The following is a 20,713-nucleotide window of genomic DNA, read 5'->3' as shown; positions in this document are numbered from 1 at the left end:
AGTCAGTACACTTAAAACTGCCATGCAGACACTCAACAGTGTCTTTGTCCTAGACTTTAATTTGTTTGATTTCCGGCTTTTCTCTGTTAAAGATGGGTTTATAGATTGAAATAAGTTGGACACAGTAACAATCTGATGAACCCAGTGGTGACTTTGCCCCCGATTCGTAAGCGCCTTTGATGTTCCTGTGGCACTGATGAAGCATCCAGTTGTAACGAGTTGAGAGCAAGTGACAAATTGGTAAAAATTGCAAAGTGTTTTGTTCAGTGCACACTGGTTAAAGTCTACTAAAATTATGTTTGGAGAGCCAGGAGACAGCGATTCAAGCCTCGGTATCACTCTGGAGATGGAGTTAACAACTCGCCATTGTCCTGGATAATGTGTGGAAATTCTCTGGGCAGGTAAATGGAGTACAGACAGAGTAAAGGTTCTACATTTTTCGTGCACAGTTTTTCTCTAACCACTGCCATTTTACACCATTATTTGTTTGTATAAAAGCAGACACCTCTGCTGTGTAACTTACTGGTGGATGGCTGTGTCTCTGTCCAAACGAATTGGTGCACCAAATCCATCTATTGTCAATTAGTCATCCAAATCATTTCCATTCAGCCTGGTCAATAATTGTAAATGCCAAAATGCACACATCTCTGTAATCGGTATGAAAGCACACACATGCAGAGCGATTGAACTTTTCCCATTATAAAAGTTGGTAATTGGTCGAACTGCGCAGTTTGTTCTGTCTTTCTTGAAAACCCCACTTCTTTTCCCCTATTTTTGTTCTTTCCAGGTTATGCGACTTTTATAACAACTTATGCTATTAATAACAGTGCTGAAATTTGCTGAGAAATCGGGTGATAGATATGTGTGCTAAGGTGAATTCCACTGAAACAGGTACTGCAGGAATCCATGTAGGCTGATTAGGAGGGGTAGCGGGAAGACCCCAGGTTAGATGAAAGTAAATCCAAACGATAAAGAACAAATATTTTGAATTTGGTTACTTAGCTAAAGCACTGTTGAGCATTAAAAAAAGGATTAGGTAGACATATATATTAAAAAAAATGTGTAAAAAGAGAAAAAACAAAACTCAAGAGTGAGACAATTAACCTACCCTGTCGATGTCAGAGATAAATCCACACAGACAGAAGAACAAGCAAACTCTACACTAACACAAACAAGTGAACCATCAATAATATTTAAAATAACACTTCTGCTCATGAAGAGCAACTGTTATTACTGTTGAATGAAACACTAAGCACCTGCAGAATTTTCTTAGAATTTATACCTTTGCGGTAAACTTACATTTGTTGGTTTTGAATAACTACAGTAACACTATTTATTACATTTTAACATTACTAAATTCAATTTAACTACACTACCAATGAAAGGTTTTAGAACACCTCCATTTTTTCACCTTTTCTTCAAATATAATCAGTTGAAACACAATGAATGACCTAAAATGGTGAAAAAGTAAGGAGTAAGCTGCCAGAGGTTTATATTTAAAGTTTAGGTTAGCAAAAACTGAAAAAAGGATATTTCAGAATATTACAAATGGGCCTTCTTCAGGGAACAACTAATAGGTTACAACCTACAGATGTTCTGAAACAATTAAAGTAAATTAAGCCTTGCAAGTTGAAGCAAACAATTTACATGTGTCCCAACTTCTGTCGATTACTTAAAAACCCTCTATTTGTCTTAAAGCACAGTTGGAATAGATTGTGATGATACGTGAAGAATATTCTAGTGACAATGGCAAGAAAATAGAAATTGACTAATGAAATGAGACAGAACATTTTTACCCTTAGAAGTGTAGGCCTTTCATTTAGAGAAATTGCAAAAAAAATTAGTGAGTACAGAGTCCCACACAATCGAAAGGCAATCGGAAATTGGAAGAAACTCTGATCAGAAGAGGTCTGGCAGACACAGTCACAGCCCATTCAGAAGACAACTTTCTGGGGGTCACTACCTTGGATGATAACCATCTCAGAGCACAACAGCTTCAAGGTGGTACACATGTGCAAATTGTTTGCTTCATCTTGCAAGGCTTAATTTACTTTAATTGATGGAGAACTTCTGTAGGTTGTAACCTATTAATTGTTCCCTGAAGATGGCCCATTTGTAATATTCTGAAATTTCCTTTTTTTCCCCAGTTTGTGCTAGCCTAAACTTTAAATTTAAACTCCTGGCAGTTTATGGCTTACCTTTACACCATTTTAGGTCTCTCATTGCATTTCAACTGATTACATTTGAAGAAAAACTGGAAAACTTGAAGTGTTCTAAACCTTTTGACCTGTAGTGAATTTCTGTTAGCAACTGTCAGTATGAAAACGTTAGTATAATCATCATACAGCATGTGCTTGATTGGAAAGGTTTAAAAAAAAGTTTAATATAATAACCAATTAACAATTTCAAATTCAGTGCACCTAATGACATTTAAAATAATGAGATGAAATCAATTAATTACCCAATAAGTTGATCTTTGTTCTGTTCAACAAGAGTGGGAGGGACATTTGAAACAACCACTTGCATATCCAACTGGTTGACCACAGAGACCTAAAATACAGAAGAGCAAAAAATAATATTGGTTTTGCCTTTTATAACATTCTTCTGTACTGCAAATGTCATAACAACTGTTTTATTGTAATAAAGATCAATGACTTATACTACTATTCAAAAGTCTTCAAGGCATCTCTGGGATTAAAGGAATCTAGATGAAAAGCCCTGTGGGTACGAGATACATCATTCTGCAAAGGTTTACTAAAAATCATTTGAAAATTTCCCAATTATTGTTAAGCTAAAAGATAAAGTACCTGTTTTTGTTAACTTCACATAATGTGAAAAAAAATTATGTTCCTAAAAAGCTGTTTTACTTTTATGGCATAGTTTTGTAATGGCCATGCAGTTTAAAGAGAAAAATGCAAGGTAGAGAGAATAAGAAAAAACAAAGATGGGGATAGTTTAATGTATGATGGAAACAAATATACCCTAGGAGGAGCATTTTTACTTATGCCACCACCAGGGGCAGCATACTGTATTTGTGTGTCGGGTGCCTCAAATAAAAAAATGGCACTTGAGCAAAAGAAATTAATAATCTGTCATAGAACAGACCTAGGGGCCCAAAAGTTGGGGAGCCCCTAATGAAAATTAAATCAACTGAGCCTTGGAAGCCAAACCCACAGTGTGGTGGTACATATTTTGGGCCCCCTTCTCTAGTTGTATTTTATACTGTATTTAGACATGATGATAGGGGATGGCCTGTATTGGTTGGGTGAGATAGGGTACTAAACGGAGATAATATTGTAGCTCTACAGAATCAGTCAGGTAAACCTCACTGTCGGCTGGAGCACTGGATGTTTGAAGTACAGCTTGTGAGCATCAGCAGCTGCTGCACAATATGTTGCATGTCAGCAAAATACAGTCCGCACCTTTTATCTATCTTTAGCAAAGGCAATGTCAGTTCAAGTGAACTGCTGATTTGAGTTTGAGTTTTTTTTTTGTAAAAGAAAGGTAACTGAACAATTATCACATGTTTTCCCAATTCATCTTTCTGTGGCACGTTATTTTACTGTATTTGTTCTTTATTTCTGAATACAAAGCATGTATTGATGATTGTGCTTTTCCCCAATTAACAGTTATTTGTGTAAAGCATGCTAATCCCAAGCCAAATTATAATTGCTCTTTGTAGTATGCATTAGATGCTCAGCTAATATTACAAAGTTATTAGATTGTGTTTAAAGTTCTAGAACAAGGAATACACATTGGCATGTGGATAAATAACACACTTTTATTTGATGTATTTGTAGGCAGGAGTTGGGGAAGTGGGGCACAATTTGTTGCCAGGCCAAGGGGCCCTAGGATTTGGAACAAGTGCATGCATGGAACCATGTTGTGTCTCTAATAGTGTAGGTGGCAGAAAAGCTACCTGGCAGTCCCAGCCCATTAATGTTCTCTGGTTGGATGTTGCCCTGGAAACATTTTGGACAATTTTAAATGAGATAGATGTGCTTGATAAAAGGTTTGAAGTTGAATAATTGAATCCTTTGTGCATATGAAGCAAGAGTGAATTGTGTGCATGGCTGCCTTCCCCTCTTTTTCTGAAATGTTGAGTGAGTGATCCTTTTGCCACTGTACTCTGGAATCTTAAAAAGGAAGGGACTTTAAAATGGTTTTATATATTATAGAAATGCTGTCTGAATCTCCAAGACTGATCAATATCTATTCTGAAATAGAAATAGGTGGGAGATGAGGAAATTTAGGCAGATTTTGTTTAGCAAAGTTTCTAATTTGGAGATAGTAGAATAATTGTGTTTTTGGGAAACTAAACTTAGAGTGTAGTTGTTCATAAGAAAGACATTATTTATATAGAAATCTCTAAATTATTTAATCCCATGCGTTTTTCAAACATTAAAAACTATAAGTTTGAGAGGGTGGAAAAAGGTGGCTATCATGTATAGGTGCCACAGATAAAATATTCTCTAATGTGAAGTGCTTCCTGCATTGGTTTCATATTCTGAGTGAATGCAGGAGAATGGCGTTGTTAGTATATTGACAATACCTTGTATTTACTTGTGTACAATGCGTGTTCCTGTGAGTGCATGAGAACAAATGATCATGTCTCCATAGAACACTCTTAATGTCTTTTCCATGAATACCTTCACATAATTAAATTAAGAAGTAGTGGTGATGGCACTATTCAATGAAAATCTTTAACATTTATATTATATAGTGCCTTTCATTCTGAATGTCTGTCTATCAATTAAATATGCCTTTCACATCTGTCTAACATATACTGTATTTCACATTGATCTATTTGTCATATGCTATTTTTCATCTTTGTCAATCTATATAATGAATTAAGGGTTTAAGCACAGCAAAATAAAATTAAGTTATCAATGTACTAATTCCAGAGTGTTCAAATACAATGTATTTTATATACTATATGTAATATAAGTTAAACTCATAAAAATGCTCTCCACACACCAAAATCAACTGTGCCAGGAAAGCCACTGCAGACTGAACAAAATAATTTAATAAAACGAACCAGACAAAGCTATGTGGTGGCCAGGTTTTGGGAGCAGATGGTGGTTTTGTCAAAACAAAACAAAACAAAACAAATGCATATTTTAAGCAAACTTTAAATAGTCCACAAAAAATGTTAACTTACAACGACTTGTGCAGTGCCACTCAGCCCTGCTCCATAATTGTCAGTAGCGATTACATTAAACTTATAGTAGGATCTCCTCATGTTTCTGAACATAATTGCAGTTTTAATAATTCCTGTGTATGCCTCGATCACAAAGCCGTCCTCATTTGAAGAAGGAATGATTAATCTGTACTGCATTGCACTATAGTTTCCCGTGTCTTTATCTGTCGCCTGTTTAAAAAAAAAAGACAAAAATTACATCAAAATTTTTTTTTACATACAATTCCAATGTTTGTTGTATACAGTATATACAGGTATCTGAGGTAGGCACATCAAACTTTTCCATCTGCATTTGCTACATTTCACCGCCAGGGGGGGTGAAAAGCCATTATTTTGCTAAAGATTGAACAATTGCTCTCATTACCCAGTTTGCTCTTCAAAAATGACATTGATTGGTAGCAATTTTTAGGTACAACCAAAAGATGCATGCTAACTTATCAAAAGACAGCTGGGTTTGTGCCGCAGAGGCCCTACCATAAATACAATAGCTGTGTTTTGATATGCTGAAGCAATCTTACTTCTCATTACTGCACCACTAGACAGTCGGCCTCATGTCAATGATGCTTTCTAAATGCAGAGATAAAAAATGAAGGAAGGCCTGTGTTCAAAGTTAGCCAAGGCACATTTTAAATTGGATAGCAGATTCAATAAAGTGTACTTGTTTATTTTGTTTTTTAAATAAGCCACTGGTACTTTACTAATTAGAACACACATACTAGCCTATGCATGACAAAATTAAAGTGTCTAAAGCTTTTTATTGTAATCCTTACAACATAATTTTCATCTTTTACCAAGCTTCACCTGAGAGTCTTTTTTGCCACTGTCAGCAGTCAGACTATCAATGTAAAAAGAACTCTACATAGCATTTCCTTCTTTGTACAGTCAATGATGAAGCTGGCAACACTCCTTCCTCAGTTCTTGGATCAGTTCCCAGACTCATCAACATTTCTGGTGAGTTTGTAAGTTCTCCATGTGTGAGTGTGTGTGGATTTTGCAAATCCCAAACATTTACATATTAGTTTAAATTGTTGAATCTAATTGGGTCCATTGTGAGGAAGTGTAAATGTTAGTGGAAGTGTTAAATAAACTGGCACACCTACTAGGGCTGATATCTTGTGTTATACTGTAACTGATGCCCAAGGATAGGCTCAGTCATCAGAACACTGAACTGAATTGGGCAGGAGTGATAATGGATGAGAAAGGGGATGCAGATTGAATCGTAAATCAAAAGCTTCATCCAAGGACATCGTTCCTAACTCAACACTATGGTCTAGCCCTCAGAACTGCTGCCTGTACACCTTTAGTCAATCTCATAACCATTTCTACCCTCACTCATGAAAATGTCCTATGAATATCATGAAATGATTTTTAAACTCCAGCATTTAGTGTAGTTACATATTACTATTTGAACTGCTTTCTCTTTGTATTGAATAAAGTAGTAGCATTATATATAATATTAGTAATTCAGTTACATACCAAATGGCATATTAGAAACATTGTTAATTATTTTCTGTTTCTCATGGTGTCTGAGAAATTTACCGGGAGGTTCAAGAGCAAAGAAAAGTCTCCAAACATGCATTTTTTATTTAAACCAATAAGCCTTCAATCACTTTGTCCATGTTATTCAGGCATTTCCCACTGATCCAAATCAATTCCTCCACAGGGAGCTCATGGACTTACAAAAATTAGATTAGATAGATTCACCAGATGCAGACACTGTGACTCTTTGATCATGAAAGTGTCTACCAAATGTGAACATGATTCGTACCTCCAATGCTGATGTTTTCCCAGAGATATTCTAAGTTTCCATTAATACTAGATGCTTGTCTGCATTTGTTGAACTACATCGCTGATTCTTAAGCAGAGAATTTTTAGTCTCGGGGGTCACAGCAAGGCATTGCAAAACTAACTCAAAGTAAATGTTAAAACCCTAAAAGTTACTCACCACCTTCTTTTAAAAGCACAGCTGAGAAGGACCACATACAATCACAGAAAAAAAATAAATTACAGAGAATTAATTTTACATTCTTAAACCAGCTTAATCCAGTTTAGGGTTACCAAGCGGCAACGGAAGCAAGGCAAAACCCAGCCTTGGATATAGTGCCGTTACACTGCAACAGCTACCTGTACAAACATCTACACTCATGCAGAGATAAGCTGAAGTGAATCAGCTAATTACATTTTCTCTAAGATTATGCAATTTCTTTATCAATCCAATTAAGGCTCCACACAGAATGCTGCATACTAGTGCCGGAAGTCAATAGTGTAGGCTATAAATGGAAGCCACCAACATTGAGCAATTAGAGTTATGCTAAAAAAGTCAATTTGTGAAGCAGACAAGACATAATAGAATATTTTTTAAACTGTTCATGATTTTCAGCAAACTAACAATTGTTATACAGCTGTGACATATAAGGAGGGAGGAAAAAAGGTATCAAGCACACACTATTTTCTATTAACAATTACCGGTAGTTAATGCACCAAAAATAGGAAAGATTTCATTTGCACTTACAATAAGTATTTATAAGTAAACGCAACGACTCCTCCAAACTCTGAGATGCATTTGGCTACTTTTCTGATGCAGCTGACTAATTCAAAATGTGAGGAACTCCCCACTGTTAAGAAGTGGAAATATATTTAACAAAAAGTACAGGAGGAGTACAAGAGGCTATTTGGAGATCAGCATAGTTAGCAGCAGTCTGAACTGCATAATAGGGCTGATTTTTTGTGACATTTCTGTGTTCATGTTTTAATGAACACACATAATTGATCAAGTTTGATGGAAAGCAAACTGCCAGTAATATACAGTATGCAGTAACTCCAATTTTCTCCTTTTCATATTTGCTCATCAATAAATATTATGCAGAGAGTACAAAAGAATGGACAGTGTTTTAGAAACAAAGACGCTGAAACTAAATAGACAAAACCAGAATCTTATATTCCATCTTCCTTATATTCCGTAAAGGATGTTGGTGGCTACTCCAAGTATATGCATGCTCCAGGGAAGGACTGCATAATATTCTAGCGCACCTGCACATGCTTTACAATGAAGGCACCCATTAAAGGCTGTAGACTGTAAAGATAGTATTTCTAATTTCAATCTGTGGACCTAACAATGGTTGCACTTTGAATTTAGTTCAGTTTAATCAGGAGAGATTTAGAGCAGCTAAACCTCCATGGCCTGCAGACTAGAGTTGATCTATTGCTTAACGTAAAGTATTTTATTGGAAAGAAACACTTATTACTGAGTAATAAATGTTGTAGCAATCAACATACACTCTAATAACCGTTTTTAGTTTCCTATGAAAAGCTATTTTAAAAGTAAGTAAATCAAATCACATTCTCATTCCTCACACATTAGTTAATACCATGGATCCAGAATCCTAGGATTAAATTCTGCCCTGGTCACAGTCTGTAGGTATAGTCTCCCTGTGTCTTGTTCCTTTAGCTGCTAAAGATTTTCCCTCAAATCCCAAAGGCAGATTAGGTTAACTGGAAACTCCAAATTGGTCTAGATGACATACCTATGGGAGCATGGAGGTGTTTAGGAGAGATGGCAGTGGAGTTTTTAACCAGAATGTTTAATGGAATCTTCAAAAGTGAGAGGATGCCTTAGGAGTGGAGAAGAACTGTACTGGTACCGATTTTTAAGAATCGGATGTGCAGAGCTGTAGTAAGTACAGGGGGATAACACTGATGAGCCACAGCATGAAGTTATGGTAAGGAGTAGTACAAGCTAGGTTAAGAAGGGAGGTTATGATTAGTGAGCAGTGTATGGTTTCATGCCAGGAAAGAGCACCACAGATTTACTCTGAGGGTGTTGATGGAGAAGTATAGACAAGGCCAGAAGGAGTTGCATTGTGTCTTTGTGGACCTGGAGAAACCATATATGAGGGGAGCTGTGGCATTGTATGAGGAAGTCGGGAGTAACAAAGAAGTATGTAAGAGTTGTGGATATGAACGAGAGAAGTGTGACAGTGGTGAAGTCTGCGGTAGGAGTGACAGATGCATTCAATGTGGAGGTGCGATTGCATCATGGATCAGCTGAGCTTTTTCTTATTTACAATGGTGATGGACAGGTTGACAGATGAAATTAGACAGGAGTCCCCTTGGACTATGATTTTTGCTGATGACATTGTGATCAGTAACGAGAGTAGGGAGCAGGTTGAGGAGAAGCTGAAGAGGTGGAGATATGCTCTAGAGAGGAGAAGAATGAAGTTCAGTAGGAACAAGGCAGAATACATGTGTGTGAATGAGAGGAAGGCAAGTGCAATGGTGAGGATGAAGGGAGTAGAGTTGTCGAAGGTGGAGGAGTTTAAATACTTGGGATAAACATTACGGAGTAACGTGGGATTGTGGAAAAGAGTTGAAAAAGAGAGTGCAGGCAGGTTGGAATGAGTAGAGAAGAGTGTCAGGAGTAATTTGTGACAGACGGTTATCAACAAGAGTGAAAGGTAAGGTCTACAGGACAGTAGTGAGAGCAGCTATGTTATATGGGTTGGAGACGGTGGCACTGACCAGAAAACAGGAGACACAGCTGGAGATAGCAGAGTTAAAGATGCTAAGATTTGCACTGGGTGTGACGAGGATGGGAAGGATTTTAAATTAATATATTAGAGGGTCAGCTCAGGTTGGAAGGTTGGGAGACAAAGTCAGAGACGTGAGATTGTGCTGGTTTGGACATATGTAGAGAAGAGATGCTGAGTATATTGGGAGAAGGATGTTAAGGATAGAGCTGCCAGGTAAGATGAAAAGAGGAAGCCCTAAGAGAAGGTTTATGGATGTGGTGGTGACAGAGGACATGCAGGTGATGGGTGTATCAGATCAAGATGTAGAGGGCAGGAAGATATGGAACAAGATGACCCACTATTTAAACCACCAGTAAAATAAACAAACCAGTCTTTTTTGAGTTACTCATGCATTTTGGTTTAGGACTTTTAGAATTGGACTTAAAACACCCTACTGTAAGGCTACCATTGCATTCTATCTGTAATCTCTAAAGACAGACCACTCACCAGTCCATTAAGTAGCTTTTTGATGCTACTTTTAGAAAGATATATCATAAAATGCTTGTACTAAATGTTTAACTAAAATAAATTAAAACCAGAAAATTGCTAGTAACTTGTGGAAGCTTCACATCTTCTGAAAGCACAAACAATTTATTGCTATTACATTTCAGGTATCATATATTAATATTAAATATAATGAATATTTCAATGTATGAAAATATCTGAATTCGATATCATTAAGGTTGTGGAAATGGTACTTCCCATATATTTGTACTTTAAATATCCCTTTCTTAAATGCCATCCTTTGCTTGGAAGCTAGAAAATGATTTCTGCTTCCTTTTATTGTGTTAACATGTCATGAATTAGCTTTGATTGAATTTTTCCATTTGGTTTGAAATAGGCAGTAGTATAGTATAGTACATAGTGTAATATGTGAATGTTAAACAGCTTAGATGGTGTTTTTAAGTAGACAATTTGAAAATTTCTTTGTTCTCACAGAGTAATTTAATATAAATATGCTTCCTTCCAAGGCATTTGTGTCAGGGTTGGCTAAGTAATCTTGAATTTGAATACTAATGCAAACATATATTCATTTTTTATAATAGTACAATCTGTTGGGAGTCTATTTTCTTTTTTTTTCATTTTTATCAATAGATGATGTTTTGTATACCTTGTAGTTGGTTATAATTCTGATTGAAAAAACAGCTACAGTAGTAGTTAAAATTACTTATTGGACCTCCATGTAAATTGTCTTTGGCAAAACACAGTATAATCAAAATGTTAGGAATAATATTTTGTTTTTGTTAACTTTTCAACAAATCAATAGCTTTTTTAAATAGTTGCAATAAGGATAATTTTGCTCATACAGTACAGCAACATTTAACTACATATTAATATGTACATTAGATGAATGTTACACTGAAACAAAAAGCAAAAACAGTGTTTAGGATGGAATATATACAATAATCAAGAAGGAATACTTTTCCACATGTGAACCAACTTCATTATAATATTGCATTTCGGGTGCATTATCTGAATGCAGTAAACAGCTTATCACAGGTGTATAGTTTCAGTATACAATATATGCAAGCAGACAATTAATACCTGCAGACATTACACCTATGAAGCATTCAAGGGACTGAAACACTACAATATTTATATAGCATGCCTGGATGAGGCTGTGTTACAGAGATAGTGAACTGCATTGAGCAGTAAAAGGCTCTAATGCATAGCATATGGGCTGTAACAGCATGTAAATTCTGCTCTGCCATCAGAGTGGCATGGGACTCTCTTTTTCAAGACCTAAGAAGAAATCAAAACGCATCATTTAATGTCAGATAAAGCCAAATAATAAACAAGTTAACCACATTGCTAAGTAGCACAAAAAAGCAAACGTAAAAAAAAATTAAGAGACAAAATTAATCTACTTATCTGAAAACTGTAACAAATCAAACACAAGCCACACCTCAAACAGTAACTGGAATGTGATCACACAAAAGGTTTATAGATTAGATTTATAAACAATTTACTATAAATGCCATAATCATAAACAATCTCATGCTCTTATCTAATTACTACCTAAATATAAGCAATGTAGAACACAATGCACCAGCATTATTCCTGAGAATCAAACTTAATTTAACATTGGAAAAAACAAAAAAAAAATCACTCTTGAAAGAAAACCAATAAGCCTCACATAAGGAGAAAATTCATTGTTTTAAAACAAAATGAACACAAAAATTATAAATTGAAATTTTGCAAGATTCGCTTAGCTTTTTTTCATATGCACATTTCATATGTCATTCCGTAAAACAGATGATTTTACGGAATGACCCCGGGCCCCCTGTACTGCAGTTTGCACCCTGGGTTAAATGTCATCTCCCACAGCCTATCAGAATATTATTAGATTAACCAGAAACACTTCTAGTTCAGTGGTGTAATAAGTAAGCACTTGGCACAAAACCAAAACTAACATTGGTTAAACACTCACATTCACTTTTACAGGGCAGGTTTACCTTTATTAAATAACCCAACATATACAAGTTTGTGCAAAGTGGAGGCAGAACTTTTGTGGTATTCCCAATTGATTCTGGGGTTCATCAGGTGTATGTTCTTACTCCTACCCTGTTCAATGCTTGCATGGACTGGATGTTGGGCAGGGTCGTGGGGTCCACTTGCTATGGGGTATCAGTTGGTGAAGAAATAATCACTGATCTTCACTTTGCCGACAATGCTGCAATCTTTGCAGAGTCAATGGAGGCTCTGATTGGGGCTCTCGAGAGGCTGAGCGAGGAGTCTGAGCGCCTGGGCCTGCAAGTGTTCTGGATAAAAATCAAGATCCAGGCTTTTAATGACTTCTTGGGTATAGCCATCAGCAGTCTGTTTGCAGAGAGAGTGTCGACTGCATTGTGACGTCTCTGGTGACTCTTCCTATGAAGTCAGTAGACAGATCGAGAGAGCATCAGGGTTCATGAAGTTGCTGGAAAGTGGCGTGTGGCACTCCCAAAACCTTTGCAAAAGTTTGAAACTCCAAGTCTTTAGAACCCTGGTGCTTCCTGTTTTGCTATAAGATTGAGAGACATTGATGCTTTCTAATGACCTGAAACGAGGATTGGACTTGTTTGGTACTGTGTCTCTTCAGAGAATCCTTGGGTATCGCTGGTTTGACTTTGTGTTGAACGAGCAGTTGCTCACAGAGTCCCGAATGATGTACATTACCTGCATTGTGAGGGAGCATCAGTTACAGCACTACGGCCATGTGATACGATTCCCAGAGGGTGATCTGGCACACAGAATCCTCATTAATGAGGACCCAAACAGCTGGACAAGGCCAAGGGGACGCCCAAGTAACACCTGCTTAAGAAAGATAGATGGTAATTTCTGGAGGGTGGGACTGGACCACCGTATGAAATGCAGGTGGAAAATTCAATGCATTATTTTAGAACTGTTGCTGAACAAAAATTACTTTTATGTAAACAGAGCCTAATTTATTGCTCCCATGGACTCCTAATTCCAATAAATTTAAATCAAATGGAGTTCACCTCATACTGGCAAATCAGCTTTGTGGTGTTCTTCACTCCTTGCCAATGCCAGTATCTAAAATTAAATTATTAAATAACTCCAAGCTAGAAGTATTATTTTGGCCTGCCTCATACTGGGTGACAGTTAATAGTGATAAAGAAACTAGTCACATCATATACAGTGTGGTATTTACCTTATATTGCATATTATACTGAACACAGCTGTCCTGCTAACCTCTTCAAACATTTCTGAACTCATTATATCACAAAATCTGGTCTGATACACTGCATGCTTCAGGTTTGCAACTAAAGAGAAAATACAGACCTTAGAAAAATCATGCTGAAGTAAAGTTTATTTTGCTGATTTCTTTCAGTTCCTAGTGCTCTCCCCGAATTTGGTAAGCATTCTTCACTATCACATGCTACTTCATTTTACTTTTGTGTTGTCATATATTATTGATAAAAAATACTAGTATAATATTAAAATATGGAACGTAGCTGTGTCCATATTGCATTGAGACAACTTTATCAGTGATCATGTAATCCTAGGCTTTGGCCGTCAAACCCTGAGGTTGTGGATTCAAATACTGACACAATGTGACCATGAGCAAGTCACTTGACTTGCCTGTGCACCAATTGGAAAAGACAAAAGAAATATAATCCATTATATTATAAATGTTGTAAGTCACCTTAGATGAAGGTGTCAGCCAAATAAGTAAATGTAAATGTAATGTAATATACAACATAAGCAACAATCTTAATCTTAAAAGTTATTTAAGCATTAATGTGACTAAAAAACAGGTGCTTAACATTTCTAATTTTAGAAACTATAAAAGGTTATACTTGGAGATCCCAAAGTGGAAAAATCATTGTTACAAAAACACATTAGAAAAGAAATGACTAGGCCAATTAAAACTGTGGAATATTTGCCTCCTCCAGTCCCTTACAATAGAATCAGCTATACCATCACAACTTTATTAATTAAAAAAATGAAGCCTTGCTTAGTCTTAGCATATTTTAAAATATTAAATTACTAATTATAATTTAGGTACAGTATATCTAAATTATTACATAAAACATCTACTTGTATGTTAATAGAAGTTGCCAAGGCCATTGGTGCTATCTGTTAATGGAATGTTAAGTATTTCTTTTCCAGTTAATATTTGATGTGTTAAATAACAATATATAATTATACAACAACGCATTGTCATAGAAACACACATTCATTGAGTCTGGAGATATCCATCCAACCATTATCCAACCCGCTATATCCTAACTACAGGGTCATGGGGGTCTGCTGGAGCCAATCCCAGCCAACACAGGGCGCAAGGCAGGAAACAAACCCTGGGCAGGGCGCCAGCCCACTGCAGGTCTGGAGATATGATTTATTCATGTTATATTTGTTGGTAAGCTGATGTTAATACTGGCAACAACAACAATTTATTTCTTATATAGCCCACACTCTCTCAAGGAATGCCTCAATGAGCTTTAACAGGCCCTATATTTGACAGAACTTAACTTTCTTATAAGACAGGTACAATTTGAGACCAACCCTGGGTGGTACATCTGCCTTTTACATGGTTCACTCACTTATAATTAAGTATACTAGGTAAAATTAGTGCTATCCATTCATCAAACAAGCGTACTGTATATCTGGGATGTGTGGGGAAATCCATGTGGACAGAAATAGAATAATGTGCAAGTGCCAACCACATAGTCAGTGACCAGGCCAGAATTGAAAAAGAAATGCTATGAGGCAGCACTGCTAACCATTATACAGTATCACTGTGCTGACCACAAGGAAAAAGGCAAAATATGAAGCTCTTCAATGATACTTCACATATACTTCTCAGGGTTCTTCAATAGTATGATAATAAAACACTGAATATCACTGAACAGATTCTTAGGTGTGTAGGGATCATATTTATTTTAATAAATTACTAAATAAATTTTGTTAAAATCTGACCTTGTTCCCAGTTGGTACAAGTTTAGAATTTAAGCTTATAGTAGCTTCCATCAAAAATGCTTTAACAAAGGAGTTTCGGTTTGTGGTGGGCGGCTGGGGCGCCCCGTCTACATATGTCCAGGGGGAGCATCCCTGGGCTCCTCAGTACCTCCCTCGGGACGCTTGGTGACAACCTCCCTGGCAGACGATGGTGCTGCAGTTTTCTGCAGGGCTCCACGGGAGATGGAGTTCTCCACAGCCCTGTTGGGATCTGGGGTGGCTGCCAGAGGGTGCTGCAAAGATCCCAGAGCCAGCCTGGACAACTCTACAGCCTCGCCCAGAAGTGCAATCAGAAACAGGTGATCAAGCACCTGGAGCACTCTCGGGTGGGCTATAAAAAGGCCAGAGTTGGGTGGAAAGAGGACAAAGCTGTGGAGGAGTGGTGGTGAAAGAGAGAAGGGTTGTGGTTTGTATTACTGTGCTTGGGACTGTGTTGTGGCTGTAGGGTTCACGGGGAAGACGTGCCCTCCAGCTGAAGAAAGAAATAAAAGTCTTTTGTTGAGTTTTACACGTGCCTCGGTGTCAAGTCTGTGTCGGGTCAGGTGCTATATAGTGTCCATTTCACAGGTTATACTGGAGAAAAAATCTATAGTCAACTCATTATGTCAAAACTTTACATTTGTCCATATGTCTTATTTGCATGACCCTATATTTTGTTACTGCATACTTGCCACTAAACATACTTTAATGGATGAATGAAACTGAAGATGAGGACAGACGGATAAACTATTTTTTAAAGATGGTAAACTTTGGTAATGAAATTGGATATTAGAAATGGCAGACTTTGTAACTTTACCCATTTGTTAAAATATGTCAGTAGTATGCCTGTGTTAAATTTGAAATCTGCTCAAACATGACCAAAAAACCTTTTCACAAAATTCACTATCAAGAAAAGTTCACAGGCTAGCCATATTGTTTATACATCTTAAGTATTTTGTAATCTTAACCAGTCTCTTAATCAGAAATTAATTCTTGACAGAAAATGCACTCCCTGCATACTTACGAGGTATGTAAATGATGTGTTGATTAATAGATAGTCATGATCTTAACAGTTGATAGTAAAGTCAAAAACATTTTTTTTTTTTTTTATGCTTGTTCTTAAATTTTATGGCAAGATAATGTGTCAGACATATACAAAGTACTAGTCCCAGGGGGTGATGTTGGACTACACTGGTCTTAGTGGGAGATACTGGAGATGCAATGATGGGCAGGATAAGAAATAAAGAGGTCTTTATAAATTCACTACAGATGCTGTTGGGAATGCTGTCAAAGAGTTACTGATTAAATTCTAATGCACTTTTATTTGCATAATGCAGCTGATTCATGAATAGCAAAGAGAAAGGTCTAACTCCAGGCAGTGTTGATAACAGGAGCTAGAAACATTTGGGCAACAAGCAATAGTGTTAAAAAAGAATTACTAGGGAACATAATGTTTGACTTTTTCACAATATTGTATATAATGAGTGTACTTGTTTATATTTTTCACTTGGTTTTGTTTTAACTTTGCCACAGCAACAACTCAGGAACAAAATGACATTTATTTAAATGCTTGTACTTGTACCTTTAATGCTTGAAAAACATGGTATTCCTTCCAAAATGTTTTTTGAACAAAGACTGAATCCCACCCACAACAGACCATTTTCTTGGTTGTGAGATATTGAAATGAGTTAGAAGAATATGAAACGTATAATCTTGGTATCGCTGCCATAATAATTCAGCACCCATTTCCTCTGTGCACAAAAATAAATATTATTTTTTTTAATAATGAACTGAAAATTTACCTTTTATAGCAGGTCTCTTTTTAGAAATGCTTTAAGATACGTATGTGGGTATTGCAAATCATACAAATGATTTTCCTGATCATTAATTATAAAAATCAGCATATTATATATTTGCTTTATTTTTAGAGTGAAATTTTTATGTGCATTTGTATGTAAAGTGTGAAGCACCTATTGAGATAACAATGTCTGTCTGTCTGTCCAAATGAAACATCTTTGTTTCCTGTGAACCATATTTTTGAAACTCCTTTTCAACAAAATTTGCAGCATCGTATATCTTAAAATGGAGAAATGTTCTGTGCGACTTCAACTACAAAACTAGTTTACTACAATCTTACCTTGACAGTGGTTACACAAACTTGTATATTTCCCTCTTTTTCACCTCTGATAGCCACTACTGATGGCAAACAGATACCCAACACAAGTTAATGAAACCCCAGCAAACACCACGCACAGGGTAGTAAGTCACTGTGATTGGCTGACTGCCTGTGTGCGTGCATGTAATGGCAACCAAACTTGTATCTCTCCTTCCACTGCTTTAGGTTGTAACAGCCAAGTAGAATGATTTAGTTAGTACTACAGTGATACCTTGAGATACGAGTGCCCCAGCGTATGAGTTTTTTGAGATATGAGCCGTCACTAGGTCGATTGTTTGTCTTGAGTTACGAGCCAAAATTCGAAATATTAGCCATCAAAGAGCTTGTCTACGCACATTCCGAGGAACAGAGAGACAGAGGAGTTGACGGAACTACAGACGCAGCAACATACAGAGGTTCTGCAGGAGATCGGTATCACGGAGGAGGTTATTTCTTAAAGTGAGATAAAGGAAGTGTTTGCAATGTGGGAAAAAATTTCGAACTTTAAAGAAAAGAAACATCCTGAAAAAGTTACAACTGATCGTACAGTGGCGCTATTTAATGACACTTGCCTAACACTTGACTTTATTGAAAAGAAACTGATTGTGCAGCGGCGCTATTTAATGACACTTGCCTAACGCTTGACTTTATTGAAAAGAAACTGATCGTGCAGCGGTGCTATTTAATGACATTTGCCTAACGCTTGACTTTATATAAAAGAAACTGATTGTGCAGCAGCGCTATTTAATGACACTTGCCTAACTCATTTCAAAATCATTCTAAAGGGGAGGACTAAACAAAGCTCCTTGGACAGGTTTTCTATTGAAACGCCCAGTGAATGAAACTGACGAATGCGTGGCAAAAAAGAAAAAAAAAAATAGTGAAGAAGAAAATTAAGTTAAGCAAAAGTGAAGCGACAGAAAAAAACATTACAATGTGCTAATCGGCTTCGCCAACATCTGCTTATTTATTTAGATTCTCTTTTATGTATTAGCTTTTATTTTGTTTGTATACAAAATTTGTACATTATAAATACATTTGTCTTATGTTGAAAACATTTAACAAAAAATTGGGGTGGTTTTTTGGGAGCTGGCACGAATTAATCTCATTTCAATGGGGAAAACTGATTTTAGATACAAGTATTTTGACTTACGAGCTCGGTCATGGAACAAATTAAACTCGTATCTCAAAGTATCACTGTATTTAACTTACAGTAAATCAAGCTTATAGCTCCATTACCTGTAGATTTCCCTGTCACTGTAATTTACTATGGTGACCAGCCATCCAAGTGACAGGGATAGTCCTGATTTCAGGCTACACATCCCTATAAATAATTGAAGAACAACAAAAATGTTGCTGTTTAACAGGTTGCCAATGTAATATAAAATATTGTTCCACCAATATAAACATACTGACAACATATTTAGCACTGCACATTTGAAACTCCAAGGGGGAACCACCCCATACACCAGCTACCAGTTCAATGTAACTTATATATGATAGTGTGGTCATAACTCTGGTGGGGAAAGCTTGACTAAGAGCTTCCATTCATTAGTTTGCACTTCAAGAACTGTTTTCAATAATATGTGTTTATTTACAAAAGTGTTTTTTTTTCCCATGCCGCGATCTCTGTCTAATGATGACGAAATAAAGAAGATATTAAACAAGTGAGAATGGACAACATGCATGAGTATGCATAACTACACAAGTGTCCCTATTTGGGACTTTGAAAATCTGGTCACCATATAAAGTGTCAAGAGTGCCACAATTCACCTAATACTCATAATGGTCACTCACTGTAATAAAATTAATGAAAATGCAACGGCCATTTTTTTTTAATTAGGTTTTTCTAATTGGCAATTACAAATTGTTACTGTGCATCAATATGGTGTGTGTGTGTGTGTGACAGTAGTCCCTATGATGGACTAGAGTCCTGTCCAAGCCTGTTTTCAACCTTTTACCCAATTTTGGTAAGATAGAGTTTGGCCCCCACAACATTGAAATGGATTGAGAAAGTTCTAGAACCTACCTACTGAACTCAGTCTACTGAGGTCCACAGTGCTTCCACAGCACTCAAATGCACCTCAATCTCATGCCATGCATACATTTTCCAAATTGTCTAATTTTGTATTAGAGTGATACACGTCTGTATTAGGAACTGCAGACTTCCAGCCACATGAGATGCAGCCACACAGGTTCTTTTCAGAGATAATACAATGAAAAACTGACCTTCTTCTTCAGATGGTTCTAAATAAATACATTTACGGATGTAGTCAGGACATTTAAAAACTTTTTTAAACTCCCCATTATTGTCTTACAGTTTTACAGATTTTTAACAGGACCTCCAAAAGGCAACAACACAGAAATTTGTCTCCATCTTATTTAACTTTCCTTTTTTAACCCAAATAAAGAAAAAAACGAGGGACCAAGTAGGTGTGTTTAGCACTGCTGCTTGATGGATGTCAAGCCTGGTCAATGTCTGGGTGTTCTCCCAGTGTGTGTGGATTTCCCAAAATTTTCAATGACATGGAGTTTGGGTTATTTTGCAATTTAAAATGGACCCTTTTCTAAGAAAGGGTGTGTACTTGAGTGGAAACTACAACTGGGTGTCCTGTCCAGGCTGAAGTTTTATGTATAGAACATGCTTACACTTAGAAATGTGCGCAAGTCATTAAAAAAAAATTGCCTTAACAATACAGAAAGTTTCAACCATCCATAAGTCCTATGCAGACTTTTATGGTATTGGTATTTTAGTGACTCCGGGTGGCAGACAAATCTTGAATGAATCTTTTGTTCATTGAGGCATCAGTCACATTACAAAGTCATTGAACTAATTATATCATAGTACACTGTCATGTTCTCTAAATACTGCTGTCTTCAGTGCTGGTAATATTGCCTAATTCATTCGCTTAATGTTAATTGCGTTAGCGTGCAGCCTATCTATTCTGTCTATAAAAATGAGTGCAGTTGGTTGTATGACATAACTGACAATGGCAGTGCTAGCTCTTTTGGAGGATATTGCCAATGACAGGCTACTCAAGGAGAGAGTTTTCAGGGATTGCAATGATTTTTGACTCATGATGATGACTGGCTTTTTGTAAACTGAAAACACTTTCATTCAATTAACATAAAGGTAATATGTGATGCTCAAATGTATCTGACTATCTTGTGAAGTGGCCTGGCTCCACCCACGTATCCATTATTTTATCAAATAGCAGTGTGGCAATTAGACTAATTAAGTTTAGTATATTACAGACAACTTGTATAATCTTTCTTTCAGGTTATGCAGGGTACACCAGAAGAGAGGAGATATAATGAAAGGCACCCGTGGCACACAACCACTGT

The 20,713-nt window shown here is 36.6% G+C and overlaps 1 protein-coding gene across 6 annotated transcripts in view; it reads right to left on the bottom strand.

Annotated features, from left to right (window-relative positions):
* The window catches only part of pcdh15b (protocadherin-related 15b), a 760,133-nt gene that overhangs the window by 46,243 nt on the left and 693,177 nt on the right, over positions 1–20,713 (bottom strand). For all 6 annotated transcript variants that reach the window (XM_039771647.1, XM_039771665.1, XM_039771655.1 and 3 more), the window contains 2 exons: positions 5,162–5,371; positions 2,462–2,550 (listed from right to left, as the gene is read on the bottom strand). In XM_039771647.1, the coding sequence (XP_039627581.1) occupies positions 2,462–2,550; positions 5,162–5,371 (299 nt within the window). The remainder of the gene's footprint in view (positions 1–2,461; positions 2,551–5,161; positions 5,372–20,713) is intronic.

Source organism: Polypterus senegalus, chromosome 1 (genome assembly GCF_016835505.1).
Source record: "Polypterus senegalus isolate Bchr_013 chromosome 1, ASM1683550v1, whole genome shotgun sequence".
Classification (NCBI taxonomy): domain Eukaryota; kingdom Metazoa; phylum Chordata; class Cladistia; order Polypteriformes; family Polypteridae; genus Polypterus; species Polypterus senegalus.
The sequence above is the reverse complement of the archived record's forward strand: the minus strand, read 5'-3'. Positions and strand labels throughout refer to the sequence as shown.